The following is a 21,648-nucleotide window of genomic DNA, read 5'->3' on the forward strand; positions in this document are numbered from 1 at the left end:
CAGATGAAACCAACTGTATAAATGCTTGATTGAGTCTCGACACTCTCTCACACACACACACACACCTGAGATCAACCTGTCACGTCAACAAGTCACACACAGAGTTTCCTCACATGCTTCCTCATCATTTACTCAATCTGAAATTGTATTTCAGTGTCAACCAAGTCAATGGCAGCATGTAAAGACCTTTATTGTTCTCTTAATTGTCCTGAGATTATGCAAATATACTGTGTTTCAGTGTCTTTTGAAAAGGCTGATGGTCTTACTGTGAGAACTACACTGCATTTCAGCTGTAAAACACAATGATCTAGACTGGAGCCACATCACAGTTCATTATCTTTCAAACCAAACAGGTTAGATGACAGAGAAAACTGGAATGACATAAAAAAACAACCAACGCCATTATGTCATCTTGTAGGACAGGTTTAACACTCCAAGAAAGTAACAACAGTCTTTACATCTGTCCAATCAGAGGTAGTGCTTTGGGATTAATCACTAATGCTTATTTTAGTACACAAGTCATAAAAATAGATTGATTAAAAATGTATCTGTAAAAATTATTTGTTATTAGCTTTGCGAAACTCTTTGGTTGCCAAAAATTGATTTATTTTCAGAAGCGGGGAGAGGGTGAACAGGGATCCGCCGGTTCTTGTGGATCTATGGATTACTTGCTTTCTTGTAATGAATGTGTGCCACTTTTCATCTGGGAGTCACTTTCCTTTAGGAAATTAAGGAGGAAATGCCATTTAGTTGCAGTTTAACCTTGAAGCATTATACTATGCATTGAATAATTATGCAAATGTAATAAGTAATCAGCCTACATCCTCTTAAAGGGACATACCCTGCTTGTTTGGCTGCCCTCCTGGCTATGGGTGGAGGTTTGGGAGTGGCGGTCATTGGCGTGGTTATTTTGGAGGTGACAACCAGCATCACAGTTTGTGGGGCACTGAGATTTCATTTGGCTGACAGATTTTTTGGCAGAGCTTTCCAAACTTGCCACCATTTCCTGAGATTCAGCCAGCAGACGCTGTAATCGGCTTGTGGACGAGCTGCAGCCATCCTGCGTCAGATGAAAATATACATGCCATAAATACAGAGGACGATAACATGGATACTTTTCATTTAAATATGCCTAAATCACGCATGTGATCAGCTAAAGAGAAATAAAGATCCTATTTAATACGACTATAATAATAACTATTATTATTATTATTCATCAAAATACGATTTTTATTTTATTATTAAATTATAAAAGTGAAATTGATAAAGAAATATATTACTATAGCAATACTATTGTACTGTAAAAAAGTATTTAATAATAATAATTACTATTATTAATCAAAATTCTATTTAAATTTTATTCTTACTTGCATTATAAAAATTAAATCAAAGAAATATATTATTGCAATAAACTATTGTACTGTACAAAATTTGTCTTTATTATCACTACTACTAATTATTATTATTATTATTCTTCAAAATACTATTTTTATTTTATTATTTAAATTAAATCAAAGAAATATATTATTGCAATAATACGACTGAACTGTAAAAATGAGTATTTAATAATCATTATTAATCAATTTTATTTATTTTATTATTTAAGTTCTAAAAATTTAATAAAAAATAAAATTTCAATAAACTTGTACTGTACATAATTAGTAATTATTAATAATAATTATTATTATTCAGAATATATTTTTATTATCAAATAAGATGATAATGATAATACAATATGATAATGATAAAATAAAAATATAATTAATAATAATCATTTTTATTATTAAAATTAATATATACTAATTATGTACAGTACAGTACTTTATCGCAATTATAACATATTTCTTTGATTTTCATTTTTATAATTTAAAAGAAATGTATTGCTATTGCAGTAATACTATTGTACTGTCAAAATTATTATTTAATATTATTAATAATAATAATAACTATTATTATTATTTTACAGAACAAATAAATGCAATTTAAATGTATATGATAATGCAGCAATTTTCTTTCCTCCGATTTATGCATGACAACTCATGGTTTCAGGTTGTAAAATATGTAAATCCATATAACTATGGAATAATCATATCCCTGATAAAAACAATGTATGTAGAATGTTTGTTAAGATGTGGTGGGCTACCTCATTGCCACAGAGTTCAATGCTTATTGTAGAATCGGGTAAACTGACAGAGCTCCGCCTACTTTGGTGACAGGGGGAGGGACAGTCCAGGTGAAGACTCAGATCTGCTGCGCTAGTTAACAAAGAGAAAGAAACGATTATCATCAGGCCAACAACATTAGCATTGTTTTTAAGTATAGATTTTTTTTTATGTTTATTGCAAAATATGCATATATATACGACTGTATTACGTCATTCGCAGTGCTTCATGTGAGTGGGTGATGTTAAAGAGCTCTTTTGGCATGATTTGCTTGTTTTGATTTTCTGATTGGTGGAGATTTTTTGCAGATTCATGGGTAATGTAGTTTCTCACCAGGAATTCCACTGTTAAAGTGATTATTTTATAAATAAGTAGAAATAATAAATATATAAAGCATATGCCATCAATTAACAGTTCTTTTTTTATTAAAGGTTTATAAGTTATCTTTAAAGGTCAATTCCTCTATGGAGAAAAATAGTGGAATTTTTACATTGGGAAACCGACTGTTGCATTATATTCAGTTTTGTGCTGCTGGAGGCACATAAAATACACGTTTCACCTTTAATAAAGGACCATAAAGGAAAAATTATACTAACATTTATGCACTTTTAGCATTCCTGCATGTCACTAGCAACCCCAAGGTGATGGTTTTGATTCCCAGGGGATGCATGAATTGATTAAATCAAACGTATACCTAAATGCAATGTAATTCCTTTTGGATAAAAGCAAACGTATGAATCTTTTATCCTTAACACAAGCAAGTTTGCATTCGGATTCTGTGGAAATCTGCAGATCTGTCTATGCAGGCCTACTTATGACTATAATCTAACTCACAAGATAAAGCTAGTGAATCCTACCAAGAGAATCTTGGATTGATATCCAGATCGACAACACAGACAGGAGTGCCTGTCTCCGCATCATAGTCAATGACAGCCATTAAATCCAGGTTAACAGCGTTATCACAGCAGAGAGCTGGAGGAGCGCACTGGGATGACAACTCAACACAGTTGATCGCTCTTTCCTTCATTTCTTTCTTGGGCGACTCTTGTTCATTGACATCACACCGGTTAGTTGTACAGGTGTTGTTAACACAGTTGGCGCCTGAGCAACTTCCCTCTACGGCTGACTGTTCTGCGACTTCATGGTTTGTGGCACTCACAGTTGCACCAAAGTCAGTCTGCGTTTCCATTTCGACACAAGGATGCTGCGTTAAAACCGATGGGGCATTTTTGCTTGTGCTGTGGCACAGGGTGGACATTAGCCCTGTTTCTAGTTCTGTCCCTTGATGATCACTGTATTCTAGCACATGACTGGCTCCTAAACCAGAATCAGCCCTACAAACACAATAACATTCATAACTCAAGAAGCTGGGACCAGGGTTACTATCCTTAATCCTTTTTGTAAAATTAAATAAAACTAAATATAAAAACGTAATAATTGAAAAACTTAAAAATTAGTCATGGCAATCAACTGAAATAAGTTGAAGTTGAAGCCCTAAAAAGTGTACAATATTAGATATTTATAATATTGATAAGAACTAATAGTATATAAAAATACTAAATTAGCAGTTTGTAATACACTGCACATTGTAGATGCCCACCTCTCACGTGACCTTTGACCCTCATGATGTCGGAGTGCCTCTCTGGCGCTCTCCAAGTTCAGCTTCAGCAGCTGGAGGTCATTCTGTTGGTTTTCACACACCTGTCACAAATACGCATTATATAAGCATTAATCGTTACACTATCAGCCATTCAGTGTGTCCTAACTAGGTGTGAAGCAAATCATAACCAATTAGAACACATCTGATGGTGTAGATACTGTAATGAGGACCAGGATTATGAGATTTCATGAAGGGCGGGGCTACCTAGTCTAACAAAAACCAAAAAAAAAAAAAAACTGACCAATTGTAGTCTTAACACAACTATATTTTAAACACCAGATATGCTGATTGGTTGGGTCAAGCTATATATAAAATAACAAATTTATATATATAAAATAGCTAATAGAAAAATAGCTGCAAGCAGCAATTATCAGGGTTCAAGCGCTTCAAGGCCTTAAGGACATGCGTAAAAAGGTATTATGTTTTCTTTAGTAAGCCTGAAACCATCTAGATCATAGATTTAAAAACAGACAATTTACTAAGGAAATATGTTTTTTCAGTTATCGAGGTTGAGCTAAAAACCTAGGACTAGTTAGCGAAAGTAATGGCCGATTTCTTTCCAGTTTTTAACAGGCCTCTAGGGCCGCGAGTCAAACAGGCCCAGCAAGTTTCGTTCTGATTGGCCTCCATTACCTTGTCTGACAGCCACTTAAACTTCATGTTTTTCGAGATACGCGAAAATGTCCTGGTAGACAATTGTGGCATGTTGGACAAAGACACCGCATGCCAGTTTTCAATCAGTCAGTCAGTTTTTTCATTTTATAGTGCCACCAAGTACATAGGTCCAATTGGGCGAAAAACCACAACTAGTTGGTTTTTCAGAAAATCCAAAATACCCAAAGATTTCACCAAATTCTTACAATTACAATAAATGGCTAGTCCATAAAAATATCTATTTTATTATTCATGTAATGATGTCACAGGTGTATGTTTGTAGACTAAATAATGGCTTTGATCCGTTTTATAATTCATTTTTTAAAACACAGAAAAACATTACAGTTTGTTTCAAACTGATAAAAGATTACTTGTGCTGTTTTAGAAAAGATCACGACCAAGTTAAGTGAGCGAGTCATGGAAAAGGAATGCAGGAAGTCTTAGATGCATGCTGACAAACCGGAAAAACCGCTCCAGAAGAAAAAATGGGAAGGACAGAGATTTCTAAAAATGAAAGCTGCCCGACATTGGACAATAAAAAAAGAGGGAGTTTTGAAAAAGCATTACCTGCCGCAGACAGACCAGCTCAGATTCAGCTCGAGCTTGCTTTGATCGGGACAGTTCAAGTAATTCATCCCTCCAGCTTTTATCTTCATCTGGACAACAGACACAACAACCTCCATTCAGTTAAAAACTTTTGCATATAAGCATAAATCATGAAACGAATATAAAATATTTTTTTCGGCACCAATTAGTGTGTGTTTAGGCATTATTGCTGTATATTATCATTGTTTTATTGGTAGGTTTCAACAGATGCACTCTTTGGGCGAACCATTTGAAAACATTTTAAAAAAGATTAACATCAACATATTTTCTTTTTAGGCATTAATAACAAGGTCTTAAAGGATTAGTTCAGTTTCAAATTAAAATTCCATGATAATTTACTCACCCCCATGTTGTCATCCAAGATGTTGATGTCTTTCTTTCTTCAGTCGAAAAGAAGTTAAGGTTTTTGATGAAAACATTCCTGTATTTTTCTCCATATAGTGGACTTCAATGGCTTCCAAACGTTTGAAGGTCAAAATGTCAGTTTCAGTGCAGCTTCAAAGAGCTCTTCACGATCCCAGGTGAGGAATAAGAGTCTTATCTAGAGATATTTTCTCCCATTTTCTAAATAATAATAATAAAAAAATTATATACTTTTTACCATAAACACTCGTCTTGAACTAGCTCTCTTTTTCTTCTTCTCTAAGTGTATTACTGCCCTCCACAGGTCAAAGTTTGAACTAATTGTTATATACTTGCACTAGTATATTGTATATGACAATTTAGTTCAAACTTTGACCTGAGGAGGGCAGTAATACACTTAGCAGCATCTACACTGCTGGAATTCTAATAGAGAAGAAGAAGAAGAAGAAGAGATCTAGTTCAAGACGAGCGTTTATGGTAAAAAGTATATAATTTTTAAATTTTTTTTAGAAAATGGCAGATTGTTTCGCTAGATAAGACACTTATTCCTCTTCTGGGATCTTGTAAAGCCCTTTAAAGCTGCACTGAAACTGTAATTTTGACCTTCAACCATTTGGAGTCCACTGAAGTCCACTTTAAGGAGAAAAATCCTGGAATGTTTTCATCTAAAACCTTAATTTCTTTTCGACTGAAGAAAGAAAAGACATGAACATCTTGGATGACATGAGGGTGAGTAAATTTTAATATGAAAGTGAACTAATCCTTTAAGTGTTTGTAAACAAAAACACATTTACTGACAACAGTCTGAAACCGTCAACACCATTAGGAAAGGTAATACATCAGTAATACAATAATTGATTATTAACAGTCATGCACAGTTACATGAAACTCTGAAATTATAGCAGAGCCCTGATGTCTATTGTCTACATACAGTAGCTACCATCTAAAACAAGGTTTCCCAAAAGTTAATAAAAAGCTAATAATTAATTTGATCATAAATATGTAAAATTAAAATAAACAAATAATTTTAAAATTAAAACAAATCAAAATAAATCACTTAATTAAATTTTTAATTTTAAAAATATGTAATGCTTTCAAATATATTTAAGAAGATGAGATATTTTATTTGTTTACATGCAAGCCATGTGACTACATTACAAAAAAAAATGAAACTATTTTCTATCAATATCTTTCAGTGCTAAACAAAAACATTTATTTTTACTCATATCAAAATGCGTTGCATTCTGGGACTGCCTGATCTGTGATCTGATCTGATACATGCCATGTTTCCTAGATACATGCATGTTTTTTTTAGCTGCCCACTATTGGAACTGTGTCCCGAAACATGCCAATGATGCTGTCTAGGTAGTCACTAGGGTTTGAAACAGAGCCTATATTACACTATTAAACATAACAGTAGTGACATACTTATCCTCTGAAGTTCAACAGCAGTGACCTCTTTCTTCAGTAGTTGGTTTTCCTGCTTTAAGTGGATGAGTTCTTCTCTCTGGCTGTTGTTCTCAATGGTTTTTTCCTGAAGCTCATCTGAGAAAAAAAAAAAAAAAAATCCAGCACCTTTATTTTTTTTTATAACCGATTTATAGTACACAAGAGACAGAAGAAAGCATGGGAGGATTCCCAGAGAGCCCCAATCATGACTCTGAGATTGTTAAATAACACTTTCTACCTTTAAGTTGTGTGTTTTCATGTCTGCTCTTTCTGAATCGGTGTTTGTGTTCCTCCATTTCTCGCAGCGTTTTGCTCTCACGTGTTCGCAGCTCTTCAAGTGATCTCTCTAGGTCACAAAGACGACCAGACAGCTCTAAAATGTGATTTGTGGCCTCAATCACATCTTTATCCTGATAAAAAAAAAAAATAAATCAGGCACTTAGATTAATGTGTCTGATTAAAAGGGTGTAAGATAAAGGATGTGTGTGTGAGTGTTCAAATTTCTGCTACCTTCAGTTTGAGCATGGAGCTGAGCTCTTCCTCGCGCACCTGCAGCTGCCCCACCTGTGATGACAGGATCAGGACCGTGGAGTTCAGACTCTGGTTCCTCTCCTATGAGTGTCATTTCATTGATACAAGACAGAAGACAATAACGTGAGAAGATGCGATCAGGACATGGGACATGCTAAGCTAAAGGCTCGGCCTTAAAGGGTTAGTTCACCCAAAAATGAAAATGATGTCATTAATGATTCACCCTCATGTCGTTCCACACCTGTAAGACCTCCGTTCATCTTTGGAACACAGTTTAAGATATTTTAGATTTAGTCCGAGAGCTTTCTGTCCCTCCATTGAAAGTGTATGTATGGTATACTGTCCATGTCCAGAAAGGTAATAAAAACATCATCAAAGTAGTCCATGTGACATCAGTGGGTTAGTTAGAAGTTTTTGAAGCATTGAAAATACATTTTGGTCCAAAAACTACGACTTTATTCAGCATTGTCTTCTCTTCCGGGTGTGTTGTCAATCTGCGTTCACGACTCTTCTTCTTCTTTCCTGTTTTACGATTACATGTTCTTTACGACTTATTGGTGCATTACCGCCCCCTTCTGCTCCGGAGTGTGGTTCATGACTCCGCAGTGACGCTGCTGACGTGTTATCCGGTGCGCCAGAGCTTCGTTTACAGTCTGAGGGAGACGCACGCTGTATTCAAGCTATTCTACATTGTTTGTATTTTGGTATTGCTATATTTTTTTAAATGGTGCGTAAGTGTGCATGTTGGGATGTCCTAACCGCCAAAAACAACCACGGCGACGCAAAAAAGTGCATTACCAACGCCGACAGATGAAAGGATTCAATGGAATCAATTCAATGGAAAGGATTCCGGAAGAGAAGACAATGCTGAATAAAGTCGTAGTTTTTGTTATTTTTGGACCAAAATGTATTTCGATGCTTGTCATGGACTACCTTGAGGATGTTTTTATTATCTTTCTGGACATGGACAGTCTACCGTACATACATTTTCAATAGTGGGACAGAAAGCTCTCGGACTAAATCTAAAATATCTTAAACTGGTTTCCGAAGATGAACGGAGGTCTTACGGGTTTGGAACGACATGAGGGTGAGTCATTAATGACATCATTTTCATTTTTGGGTGAACTAACCCTTTAAAGGGTTAGTTCACCAAAAAATTTAATTTCTGCCATTAATTGTTGTACACCCGAAAGAATTTTGTTCATCTTTGGAACACAAATTAAAATATTTTTTGACAAAATCTAAGAGGTATATGACTTGTCCATAGACAGCAATTTAATTACCACTTTCAAGGCCCAAAAAGGTACTAAAGACATCGTAAAAATAAGCTCAGATTTCACTGTACCTTTCTCGGATTTCATCTAAAATATCTTAATTTGTGTTCTAAAGAGGAACAAAGGTCTTACGGGTGTGGAACGACATGAGGATGAGTAATTAATGACAGAATTCTCATTTTTGGGTGAATTAATGCTTTAAAAAAAAGATTTGAACTTCACCTCCAAGTCCTGCTCATGTCTGCTGGTGTTCATCTGTCTCTGGCTCAGCTCGTGTAGTTGCTGTTGGGTGCTGTTGAGCTCTCTGTGCGAGTCTTTCTCTCTAGTTTCCGCCAACTTCGTCCGCCTACTGAGAGTTCTGATCACCTCATTACGCTTCTCCAGCTCATCTAGGCACCCATGGACAGCCAAATACAATATACAGGTGAAAAATGACTACTTTCACTCAGCAAGGATGGACAAAAATGATCTAAAGTGACAAAGGATGACATTTATAATGTCACAAAAAATTCTATTTTAAATAAATGCTGTTCTTTTGAACTTTCCATTCATCAAAGAATCCTGAAAAAAATTTATCAGTTTCCACAAAAATATGAAGCAGCACAACTGTTTTCAACATTGAAAATAATCAGAAGTGTTAAGCTATTAAGATATTTTTGATAAAATCCAATGGCTCAGTGAGGCCTCCATTGCCAGCCATATAATCAACACTTTACAGGTCCAGAAAGGTACTAAAGACATATTTAAAACAAAAGACAAAGTCATGTGAACCATTTGTTTTCGAAACACGTAACAAAGACTCATTTACTGAAATCATGTGACTTTGGCAGTTTGATAAACGCTCCGAACCATTGATTCAAAACAAAAGTTTCGTAAAGCTTCATGAAGCATTGTGTTGAAATCACCCATCACTAGATATTGTTGAATAAAGTCATTATTTTGTTTTTTTGGTGCACAAAAAGTATTCTCGTCACTTCATAACATTAAGGTTGAACCACTGTAGTCACATGAACTGTTTTAAATATGTCTTTAGTAGCCTTCTGGGCATTTGAAAGTATTAATTATCTTACTGTCAATGATCTCACTGAGCCATCGGAATTTATCAAAAATATCTTAATTTGTGCTTCGAAGATGAACGAAGGTGTGGAACGACATGAGGGTGAGTTATTAATGACATAATTTTCAATTTTGGGTGAACTAACCCTTAAATACAGAGGTCTTAAAGGTACAGTATCAAAAACAAGGAGAGAAAAAATTGAAATGGTCATTTAAAACTAAATAAGTGTTTCTGGTGCAAAATTATACACTGGATTCACTGTCACCTTCCAGTCGGGTACACCTCTGTTCCAGGATCAGCACTCTCTGACGGTCCTGCTCCCAGGACAGCAGCTGCTTGTGATGGGCGGCTGCCATGACATTGAGCTCCTGGTCGCGGTCCTTTAATTCTGCTATGAGAAGCTGCAGCTCCAGCCGCTGCCTCTGCATGGTGGAGGCCTCCAACCCATTATCTGGTGTCTAATAACGTCACAAAAATGAGCCAGTACTTAATTAATAAGCCACAAATCCATCCAAACCAGTTTTAAAATGAAACGGGAATTATCAAGCAATAAGCAGCAAATGTGGGAAATCATTTTAAGCCATTTCAAACAAAATGTGTTACTGTACCTGGAAATTCTGCGTTAATGAAAAAGAGGACGTTGGTTTTGAGAGATCATGCAAACTCAGCGCTGCTGGTCTCGTTCTGGTGTAGGAAACATCTGGGGTCTCGTTAGCAGCAAAAAGATTCTAAAGAAATGAGTATCATAACAAGAGCATCAAATCTCTGTAAAGTTGTAAAGTTGAATTTGAAATGCAACTGCTCAACAAGAAATCCCAATTACAATAAATACAAATAACATTTACACAATACAATATAGAAATGATCTACAATGTGCAATATTAAAGGGTTAGTTCATCCAAAAATGAAAATAATGTCATTTATTACTCACCCTCATGTTGTTCCACACCTGTAAGACCTTCGTTAATCTTCAGAGCTCAAATTAAGATATTGTTGATGAAATCCGATGGCTCAGTGAGGCCTCTATTGAGAGCAAAGCCATTCAAACTCTCAAGATCCAGAAAGGCATTCAAAACTTTAAAATTTTAAAATGGTTCATGTGAGTTCAGTGGTTCTATCTTAAAGGTGCTAAAGAGGATGTTTTGTTTTATAAATTTTTGCAATATTACTTGAAACTGTCTTTACTAACTGATAAAAGACTATTTATTAGGAGCACTGAAAGGAATAATATTAATATACATCATCTGTGCACGAGATAGAGCCTTAAAAACATCAATCATCGCGTAAACGATTGGCCCTCTGGCTTGTCAATCACTGCCGTGACGTTCCTTGTGAGAGACGAGTGCGGCTGCGCGCTCCAGTAACTTTCCACACTCCACAGGCGCCGCATGCAATGTTTTTGTCCGGAGACAGGAGTAACAACTGCAGATTATGAGTTACCTGCGGTGAGTCCGACATAATGAATCCACAAACACAACACAGAGAATGCCGGTGGTAAACACTTGTTCTTACGCATGCGCTCATTTAAAAAAACTCAGTAACAGTCTTTGGTTTCTCAGTCGACAAAAAGATCCTCTTTATCACCTTTAATATTATAAAGCGACAAGAATACTTTTTATGCACAAAAAAAAAAATATAAAAAAATAAAATAATGACTTTTCAACAATATCTATATGGGCTGATTTCAAAACACTGCTTCTGAGCTTCATGAATCTTTTGTTTCGAAATAAGTGATTCAGATATCCTATCAAACATCAAAACTGCTGAAATCATGTGACTTCGATTCGTAAAGCTCTGAAGCAGTGTTTTGAAATCGGCCCAAATAGATATTGTTGAAAAGTCTTTATTTTGTTTTTTTGGCACGCAAAAAAGGTATTCTTGTTGCTTTATAATATTAAGATAGAACCACTGAACTCACAAGAACTGTTTCAAATATGTTTTTAGCACCTTTATGGATCTTGAGAGTTTGAATTGCTTTGCTCTCAATAGAGGCCTCACTGAGCCATCGGATTTCATCAACAATATCTTAATTTGTGTTCGGAAGACGAACGAAGGGCTGCAGAGCGACATGAGGGTGAGTAATAAATTACATTATTTTCATTTTTGGGTGAACTAACCCTTTAACAATGCAAATAGAATGCAAAATACACATTAAAAGTGTAAAAAGTATGCAAGATTTACAATAAAAGTGGGGGAAACTACTTTAGAGTTTTTTTTTCTCCAGAATATAGGCCACTAATCATTTTTAATTATCTCTAATTTCCACATTTTAGAATAATCATAAATGCATCAAACAATGAAATAACACAAATGGAAGGGAACTAAAAATGACTAAAAATGTCCAACAAATTAATACATATTATTTTAGCTTTTTCAAAGCTGACATCTGTTGCCTATATTCATTCTGTACATCCTCTCGACCAACATCATTGGATGATTTTTAAATAGGATTGAAGAAGGTCATATGGTCCTTCACTATTCACCCACCTCATCCAATAATGAGTGATATTGTACATAAAACAATGTGAAAAACAACCGACCAACCTTTTTTACAGGAGTACTGTGCCAGGGCTCCTCTGGATATCCTGTAAAATCATTAAATTACTTAATGTAATCTAATAATCATCATGTTTTGAAATTCACTATTGTTTGCATGACGTTTATCACCTTTTGATATCGAAAAACTTCCAGTTTTAGAGTTTCTTCTGTCTTTTAAACCCTCCATCATCACATCTCACACTGGACAAACTAATAACACTGACAAATATCTCAAATTACATCTAACTTCACTTTAAATGAACAAAACATCAGCGTCAAAATCATGCCGATGCACAATATCACAGAGTTCAGATTAATTGTTTTTAAAGATCCCTAATTTAAGTGTAAACAAGACACTCGAGATTAAAAATAAACAAATAAATGTAATTTAAACTTCTTAATTCCTAATAAAAACCACGATTAATTTATAAAAATTAACAAAAAAAATGTTTAGTTAAAAAAATTAATTCAGAATCACTTTGAAATGTATAAATGACAAGACGCGGGTGATTATGTTCAGAATTCTCAAACTGCATGTTGTGATCTGCGCTGAACGAGGCGTCCACCGCGATGCCTGGTTTAAAAGATTCCTTCAAAAATAACGTTATACGTATTAATTTTATGAAATTACATAAAATGCCTTATCTAAACAATATCTTGCATATATAAAAAATATTAATTCACTATTACCCTAAAACACCCCGCCACGAAGTATGTACGCAATACGGCATAGGCACAAACGCAGTTGTTGCTGTGCCTCAGAGAGGCGTTGTCAGGACCCAAAGCCAAATCAGACAGTGAAGGTGTGCTGAGCAACAGTCAGTGAAACTCTTTCACCCCTTTAAAGAACATCCGCACGAGTTAATGTAATAATGATCAAGGTGTTACTCAAAAGCAAGTTGTACTGAGATTATACCGACGGGGTATGTATGAGCTTGAGCGCGTGGCTGCTGTAGGAGAGCTGTGATTAGCAGTGGTGGCTAATGAATGGGAGCTCAGTGGTGTGGATGGATGATCATTGTGCGGAGGCTTCATGATTTAAGTCACTGTCAGTGGCTCTAAATGATTTTAAAACTATATCTGCATGTATTTATTAGTGTAATAAGAAGAAGCTTTGATCAGACCCAGTGCATCTGATCTGAGTGTGCTGGTTAGTATCTCTGAAGCACCACTAGGGTGCTGCTATTACATGACATTTTATATGTTTACATGCGCTTGAATGCGTTTTGTGTGATGTTATGAACCAAAATAGAATGTTTTGAGAGTTTAATGAATTTTAAAACTATTATAAGATTTACCCAAGGTTGGTAAATAGTGCATTTGTGGAAGATCTCTCTGCTGTCAAATGGGCCTTTTGTAATTTATATGGACAGATGTGCTCTTTTTTGGTTATGGCAGGTTTTGCTTTAAACCCAAAAGCTTATGCCTGATGTGTAGTTAGTTATATCTGTTGTAAATTAACTATAATCATCATTAGACAGACCGCATTTCTGTATGCATCATGAAGGCACCATATTGTTGGTTTTGGCCATTTTTTTGCAAACTAAACACTTTCCTCAAGCTGTATGTGATGAGTATGTGTTTTTCTGTCTTTCTTAGAATTTAAGCTATCATCATGTATCAGTTTGTTCGTCACTGTGCATCAGCTGGTTATGTGAAATAACCCTTCTGTATGGTTTGTGCAGATTCATGTAATATGGCTACTACTGAGAATGCAGAGTCAGGTTTACCAGAAAATAAAGGGGATCGGGCTGACCCAGATGCAAAATACCCACTGAAAGTTCTCTACTGTGGAGGTGAGAAAATACATGACTGGAATTTTTGGGAAAATGCACTGCATTTAAAATGCTAATTTTTAAATTAAATGTTATTCTCTTAAAGTAATAGTAAAAATTATCCCATAATTTACTCAACCTTAAGCCATTCTTTCTTCATTCAGCCGAACAAAATCTGAGTTATATTATATAACATCTTGGCTCTTCCAAGCTTTATAATGGCATTAAATAGTGCCTAAGTTTTTGAAGCTCAAAAAAGTGCATCCATCCATCCATCATAAAAGTAATTCATACGACTCCAGTGGGTTAATAAAGACCTTCAGAAGCAAGGCGATGGGATTTTGTAAGAAAAAATATCTCTATTTAAACTTTATAAACGATAATCACTGGCTTCTGGCTAGTGATCGACCGATATTGATTTTTTTTTTAGAACCGATATTGATCATTTGTGTTTATGCAGAACCGATATTTATTTACTGTTATACTTCCGTTTATTACAACACCACTGAACTGAGCAAACCATTTTATTTATAACAATCACTCTCTCCTTGCATAGAAAACAAATCTTATTTAAAAAGCATCAGCAGCAACACTAATGTTAACAATAAGCAAAATCGACGTGGAATGTGTAATGTTTTCAAATGGAGAAAATAAATTAAAGACAGGAGTCATATCAACTTTGCAGAAATGTAATACTTCATTTTAAACTACAGTTTTAGTAGATTTATAAGCTGTTTAATAGGCTAAAGAGTGAAGAATAATTTGCTGGATTATGTTAAATAACTGAATAATATTCTGTGGAATATTGGAATATAACGAACAAAACAAAGTATTTTATTGCATTTCTCAACTGGTGTGTTATATCAGAATTATTAATAATATTTTTGTCCTTCTAGATCATGAAATATGTGCTGACAAAGCGTTGTTTATCTGCATTTACGCAGAACTATACTCAAACTGCGATCGCTCAGAGATAATAAATAATTTTCATAGAGTTGTTTACTTGGATGTTTATTAACAAATTAATGGTTATATAGTAAATGTTTATATATTTATGGTGTTTTAAACAAGTGAATCTTGTTAAAAGTTACATGTGTTGGCTGTGCAGCATTTCCTGAGCAAAACGCAGACGACTTCACGAGACTAATGATGAGCAGAGACAACAGAGAGAGAATTAAATTCAGTGCTTTTATTTCCAACATGTGCTCATTCATGGCTGTATTATTTAATTCATGCAAAGTTACATCTGTATTGGGTGAGGACTTGACGGATGATCTTGCGTGACTCTGTGATCTTGTCTCTTATTTCTATTTCGGACGAGCTGCATAAACTAGCTACATTTCAGGCATTTATGTAACACATCTAATTTGTGCATTAATGGCTGTTATGTTAAATAAAGTTTACTAATTACAGCAAAGCAGGTAAGTATACTTTACATGTGCACGCCGTTGTCCTGTCTCCCTTCAGATGCACTGTAATTCTCAAAACACCCACAAGATGGCGGTGTTTATCGGTAAATCTGGTATTACAAAACCGATCTGATTATGGTAAAATGCTTAAATATCGGGGAAAATATCGGTAAATCGTTATATCTCTAAAAAATATATTAACTTTATAAACTGTAATCACTGTCTTCTGGCAACGGCGGTGCACAAGTCTAGATAAAACAAATCAATGTTCAATTATTCACTTAGTCTATTATTATTATTTATTAACAGTTAATCAAGTGTAAGAAATTACGTTCAGTTGGTTTTATTATGCACTCATTTAATTTCTTAAGCATTATATAGCAAGCTATGCATAAATTAATATTCATATATACTCAAGATAATCAACAGACAGTTTGTGGAGACCCGATTTCGAGGGAGGACACGATTTGTCATGACACTCGTGAATGCGCATATGGCCGTTGTACTTGGAGCTTCAAAAACTCGGGCACTTTTCAATGCCATTACAATTATTGGGTGAACCATTCCTTTAATATTTTGGTATAATTTCTGTCTTCTTTTACTTGCAGTGTGTTCCCTGCCTGTAGAGGTGAGTACATAACATGTTAAAAATGATGACTTATCTTTTACTACTTCATTCTTGATGTAAAGTTTAGAATTATTCTGTGCAATCTTCATACAAGTATGTTGGTAGGAAGTGAATTAATAAAACATTTCTGCTTTGCTCTGCTAGTACTGTGAGTACATGCCTGAGCCAGCCAAATGCAAACAGTGGCTTGAGAAGAACTTTCCTGATGTGTTTGCAAAACTGACTCTTGGTAAGTCGATCTTCTTTCACAGCAGTCTCTAAGTGTATTCTTTTTCATATTGGACATTGAGGGATACTTGGTCTGCATCTTTATGATATGCACTGCTGTATCAGTTTGCCAGTATTTTGACAACTGAAGTCACTGCTGTTGTGTAGGTACAGCACCCAAACAGGAAACAAAAGGAGGAGGAGGAGGTGGCGGCGGTGGAGAGGCGCCCCCTGCAGGAGAGGAAGAGGAGAAGAAGAAACAGAAGAGAGGTTAGACATTTATTTTTATATATAGACATCTATAAACATAAGCATTTGCATGTGCTCATGATGGTGCTCCCAAGTTTGAATCTGCGTTATTTTTTGAATCCACATTCAGAACTCTCCTTAATCTCTTAACTGTGCAATTAAAACATTTATTAAGCCACGTTTCCACTGCAGGAACTTTCCCCAGGAACTAGGGACTTTGAGGTGGTACTTGGTGTGGCAGGGACCAGGGTCGAAATGAAGTTCCCGGTAAAAATTTCCCCCTCAGAAAGTCCCTGCTCACGATGTAGTACTTTTTCAAACTTTAGGAACTTTCAGGGGTGGCAAATGGGTGCTGAACATACTGATTGAGTTCACGCAGCATTTTGATTGGTTCATTTCAACCACCATTTTTAAAAGTCTGTTGCAGTGCGTGCAATAAGAGTTGTTTGCTCTTCGAATCAACAATGGAGTTGAAAAAATACGACCGATGGACCGACGACGAGGTTCAGGCTTTATTAAGCTTACATGCGGAGGACGAAATCCAGCGGGAACTGGAAAGTCGTGCGCAGTCCCATGTCACTTGCCTAATCTTCATGGTATTTTAGACCACAATGGAAACCCAGACAGCAACAGCAAAAAAGTTCCTAAGACAAATTGTTCCAAGTAATTATGGTGGAAATGAGGCTATAGATAGAATTTTGTATTTTGGTTTTATGTCATTGATTATAGATATGATCTTCATTACTAGGCTACTTTTAATTTTAATTTGTATGTCAAGATTAATTCAAGTATATCTCCGTGTTATTTTAGTATTATTTTCAGTTTAATTTTAGATTAAATATGTCATTTTGCAATTATTATTTTTAATTTCTATTTATTTTTATTTCATTTTTAGTACTTAAACTAAACTAAAAACATCTCTAAATAAGTTTTTCAACTAATTAATATATTTATTTCAATTACTGAAAATAGTTTTTAATAGCAAAAGCAACACTGGCATTAGGCATGATTTTTTTTTTTTTTTTTCTGGTTATGAAAGTCTTTATTATTTTTTGTTCCCTCTGCAGGTGGAAGAGGTCAAATCAAACAGAAAAAGAAGACCGTCCCTCAAAAAGTCACGATAGCAAAAATCCCAAGAGCTAAAAAGAAATACGTCACGAGGGTGTGTGGCTTGGCCACTTTCGGTAAGGCTGTGATTGTAGCAAATAGTCTTGTCTTAATGTTTGTCATGTATTTTTACCCTGTGGTAACTTATTCTGTGGTCCACATCAGACATCGACCTTAAGGAGGCGCAAAGGTTTTTTGCTCAGAAATTCTCCTGCGGTGCCTCAGTGACAGCAGATGATGAAATCATCATTCAGGGAGACTTTACAGATGACATCATCGACGTCATCCAGGAAAAGTGGCCTGAGGTGAGCAAACATCCCAGATCCCAGCGTTAAATCCGACCAGATGAACCATCATCACAGCTTTTCTTGACATATTCTCTAACCCGACAGGTGGATGACGACAGCATTGACGATCTTGGAGAGGTCAAAAAGTGAAGCCCCATATGCACTTTTACTGAAACTGATGCGACGTGACACAGCAAACCTGGCCAAATGTACACATCGACATAAAGCCCTTTTATATCTATTTTATTTACTGTATAGAATTTCCATGGACTCGGCTTCATCCTTGGGGTTTTTCAGTTCTTGATAGCTGCTTTGTCACTAGGTTGGTTGCCAAATGTCTGGAAAGATGTGACTCAAAGCATTTCACACATGCAAACAATAGACTAATAAATTTCGGTCTCATTCGACACACTTCTGTTGTGTATCGTTTCTTTTCCTTTTCATTGCATCCAATGCAACACTGTGGCCTTTAGTTTGATTAATAAATGCATTTTGAAACTGTATTCATATGTCATGTTTGCTAAAAAATAATAATAATTTACTCACCCTCATATTCCAAACCCATTAGACTTTCTGCAAAACACAAAATGGAGATCATTTAAGGAATATCCAGTAGGGTGAATTCAATATAATGTCAGTACACTGTGTGTTAAAATTGTGACTTACTTTACTGTTTCATTAAACACCCAAAAGTGTCTGCAAATATCCATGTGGCTTGCTGATCATTTCCCAAGTGCTCCAATTGGTTCTGTTGAAAAACAATGTGATGTTTAAGCCATAGTACAGAAAAATCACAGCGGCTGCCATTTCTCTTCTTTGCTTTAGTCCAGTAAGTGTTAAATCCTTTTATGTTTGCCAGCATCCATTTAAAATGTCAAAAATGCCATATATAACACAAGCTGAACCAAAGTTCTAACACGCACATATAACTCCTGTACTCCTCCAATGCCACTAGTGCACAGCTGGTACAGTAAGCAGTTCAAAGACCCCCACTGATTAGATTCATACACTCCTGCTCAGTCTGACGGACTTTCAAATCCTCTGGTACCAATTTATTCACAATGTTCTCCATTGGGAGAAGGTCCTTCAGCGCAACGGCCCCTAGATGCTGGAACCCTCTCCCCCTGCATCTCCATAAAATCTCCTGCCTTCACAACTAAACAGAAAACATTTGTTTTCTTGGTGATGTTAAATGTTGTTTTTTCTGCATATTTTCTTTAATTTCTAGTATCTATGTCATGCACTTTCTCTTTTTATTTCTCTTCTAGTTGTTGCAGTTTTTTTTCTGTTCTTGGGTTTGTAAAGGGCGCGCTATATATATATAATATATATATATATAATATATATATATATATATATATATATATATATAATATATATATATATAATATATATATATATATATATATATAATTATTATTAAGTATAATTAAACCAGATATGAGAGATCAGTTGATATAATAAAAAACATTATTTGGTTGGTGGATTTTTGGATGCATAGCAAACAATTTTTATCTTTTGACTACTAAAACTGTTTCTCATCCAGGGGTCCTTGACATAATGCCAGGGGGTAAAATATCTGAAGAATATCTGAATACGACTTTTTGGCATTTGACATGTTCCCATAAAAGAAGATAATATATGTATAATATAACTGACTATATGAATATAGGACAAGTCAACTAACGTAGTAGTAAATTACACTTGATTGCATTTGTTCGTCACAAAGACATTAATGATGCCAATGAGCCAATTTTATTCTGGAGTCCTTAAGGGATGGTTCCAAATATGACAGGGGTCCATTACTCAAAAAAGGTTGAGATTCACTGTACTAAAAAATTCAAAAGAACAAAACCTATTTTGCATTTAAGATTATTTTTTTTATTTTTTATTTTTTGCAGTGACATTTTTATTAAAAAAATTTCAATAATTGCCCTCACAAATTTCAGTAGCATATTGTAATGCGAAAAAAATCTCGTTCTTATTATTATAATATGAAAAAATATATATTTAAAAATAAATTCCCTTGTTATATTTCGCCCCAAAATAAAAAGAGCTACATTTACTTACAATAATGTCAGTAATGGCCCTCACAAATTTCAGTAGCATACTGTAATGTGGAAAAAATATGTTTCAAGTACATTTGTAAAGAACAATTGTGTACATCATGACAGCATTTGTACTTTAATATCTGCTTATTTTATAAAATATTTACTTTTTTATTAAAATTGTCATTAAAATAGTTACAATGCCAAAAAAAAAAAAAAAAAACCTTTCTAATCATAAAAGTTATTTTTAATTTAAAAATATAAATAATAATTTAGAATTTTTAAAAATATATAACCTGGACATTTCTTTGCGAGATTCATCTAAACACTTCCATCAGGAAAAACAAAGCATGCAAAATCATGTTCAACAAAAACAAAAAGTTCTTTGTTAATTGTATTATTCAGTTTTTCATTGTATGCCCAAGTGTAAAGTATCCTACACATAATCACTTTAATGGTGCTTTTGGAGAGTCCCAACTTGCAGCGCGATGTGATTATTAAATTCATAAGAGGCAGAAATTTCTCTCGAGACCATTTACCCATCACACCTGGGTTTTTTGTTGTCCATGTGCATGCTTACAGCTACACCATTTGCATGTGAGCAAACATCTTAAGAACAAGTCTCATGGGAATCATTGCCATATGAGACGAAACAGTGAAAAGATCTGAAGTTCTCCGACTTTTGTCTAGTTTCACAGCAGCATCATAATCATGAACAACTCCTCAGTGTGCTGCACTTATGAAACACCCATGCTGGACCAATACCTTCCCCCTGTAATGTTCACGGAATTCATATTGGGCCTTATGGGGAATGTCCTCGCCCTCTCGATGTTCTTCTACCACAGGGACACCTGGAAGCCCAATTCGATTTATCTTGCCCATCTAGCTCTGGCGGACTCATTGGTCCTTTTCTGCCTTCCTTTCAGGGCCGACTACTACCGCAGGGGCAAGAACTGGGTCTACGGAGATGCCTTCTGCCGTATTTTGCTGTTTCTTTTGGCCACCAACAGAGCTGCTGGTATATTCTTCCTCACTGCCGTCGCTGTGGACCGATACCTGAAGATCGTCCACCCTCTCAACCGCATCAACCGCATGGGTCTGCACTACGCCCTGTGGGTGTCTGCTGGCCTTTGGGTTCTTATCATAGCCATGACTGTCTACCTGTTAACAGATGAACATTTCTACTATCTAAACAACCGCACACAGTGCGAGAGCTTCAACATCTGCTTTGGGAGTAATTCACGATTCACCTGGCACAATGTGTTCTACGTTATCCAGTTCTTTGTACCCACGGCCATTGTAATCTACTGCACAACCTGCATTACATGGCAGCTGAAGAGTAAGACGGTGGACAAACAGGGCAAAATAAAGAGGGCGGTGCAGTTTATTTTAGCAGTGGCTGTGGTTTTCATTATATGTTTCTTCCCGAGCAACATCTCACGTATCGCCATGTATGTGCTGAAGCTCTGGTATAATGAGTGCCACTATTTCTTTGAGGCAAATGATGCATTTAAAACCACTGTCTGCTTTACCTACTTCAACAGCGTGCTCAATCCCATCGTCTATTACTTTTCAAGCCCCGCGTTCAGTGGATCCTTTCGGAGAATCTGCATGAAACTTCTAGGAAAGAAAATTGAGGAATAA

General features: G+C 35.4%; 3 protein-coding genes across 5 annotated transcripts; 2 read left to right on the plus strand and 1 right to left on the minus strand.

Moving 5' to 3' along the window:
- Positions 1–39: 39 nt before the first annotated feature.
- On the minus strand, positions 40–12,828 carry ccdc62 (coiled-coil domain containing 62). The gene is made up of 13 exons (XM_067398996.1): positions 12,424–12,828; positions 12,301–12,341; positions 10,365–10,484; positions 10,022–10,214; positions 8,922–9,088; positions 7,405–7,506; positions 7,133–7,304; positions 6,874–6,990; positions 5,044–5,132; positions 3,763–3,863; positions 2,144–2,255; positions 842–1,060; positions 40–718 (listed from the first exon to the last, which is right to left on the minus strand). The coding sequence occupies exons 1-13, from the start codon at positions 12,482–12,484 to the stop codon at positions 665–667; spliced, it is 1,548 nt and encodes a 515-aa protein (XP_067255097.1). The 5' UTR covers positions 12,485–12,828; the 3' UTR covers positions 40–664.
- A 229-nt stretch (positions 12,829–13,057) lies between these two features.
- On the plus strand, positions 13,058–18,633 carry denr (density-regulated protein). 3 transcript variants are annotated; one of them, XM_067398998.1, is made up of 8 exons: positions 13,058–13,112; positions 13,980–14,090; positions 16,087–16,106; positions 16,251–16,335; positions 16,482–16,583; positions 17,630–17,746; positions 17,835–17,974; positions 18,062–18,633. In XM_067398998.1, exons 2-8 carry the CDS (start codon positions 13,991–13,993, stop codon positions 18,104–18,106), a joined length of 609 nt encoding a protein of 202 aa, XP_067255099.1. In that variant the 5' UTR covers positions 13,058–13,112; positions 13,980–13,990; the 3' UTR covers positions 18,107–18,633. The 3 variants fall into 3 exon arrangements, with proteins under 3 accessions (XP_067255099.1, XP_067255098.1, XP_067255100.1); XM_067398997.1 differs by having other exon boundaries at positions 13,062–13,217; positions 18,062–18,632; XM_067398999.1 differs by having other exon boundaries at positions 13,073–13,097.
- A 2,082-nt stretch (positions 18,634–20,715) lies between these two features.
- hcar1-2 (hydroxycarboxylic acid receptor 1-2) lies at positions 20,716–21,648 on the plus strand. Its single transcript, XM_067395747.1, has one exon. The coding sequence runs from the start codon at positions 20,716–20,718 to the stop codon at positions 21,646–21,648; it is 933 nt and encodes a 310-aa protein (XP_067251848.1).

The sequence above is a fragment of the Chanodichthys erythropterus genome, chromosome 10, assembly GCF_024489055.1.
Source record: "Chanodichthys erythropterus isolate Z2021 chromosome 10, ASM2448905v1, whole genome shotgun sequence".
NCBI classification, from domain to species: domain Eukaryota; kingdom Metazoa; phylum Chordata; class Actinopteri; order Cypriniformes; family Xenocyprididae; genus Chanodichthys; species Chanodichthys erythropterus.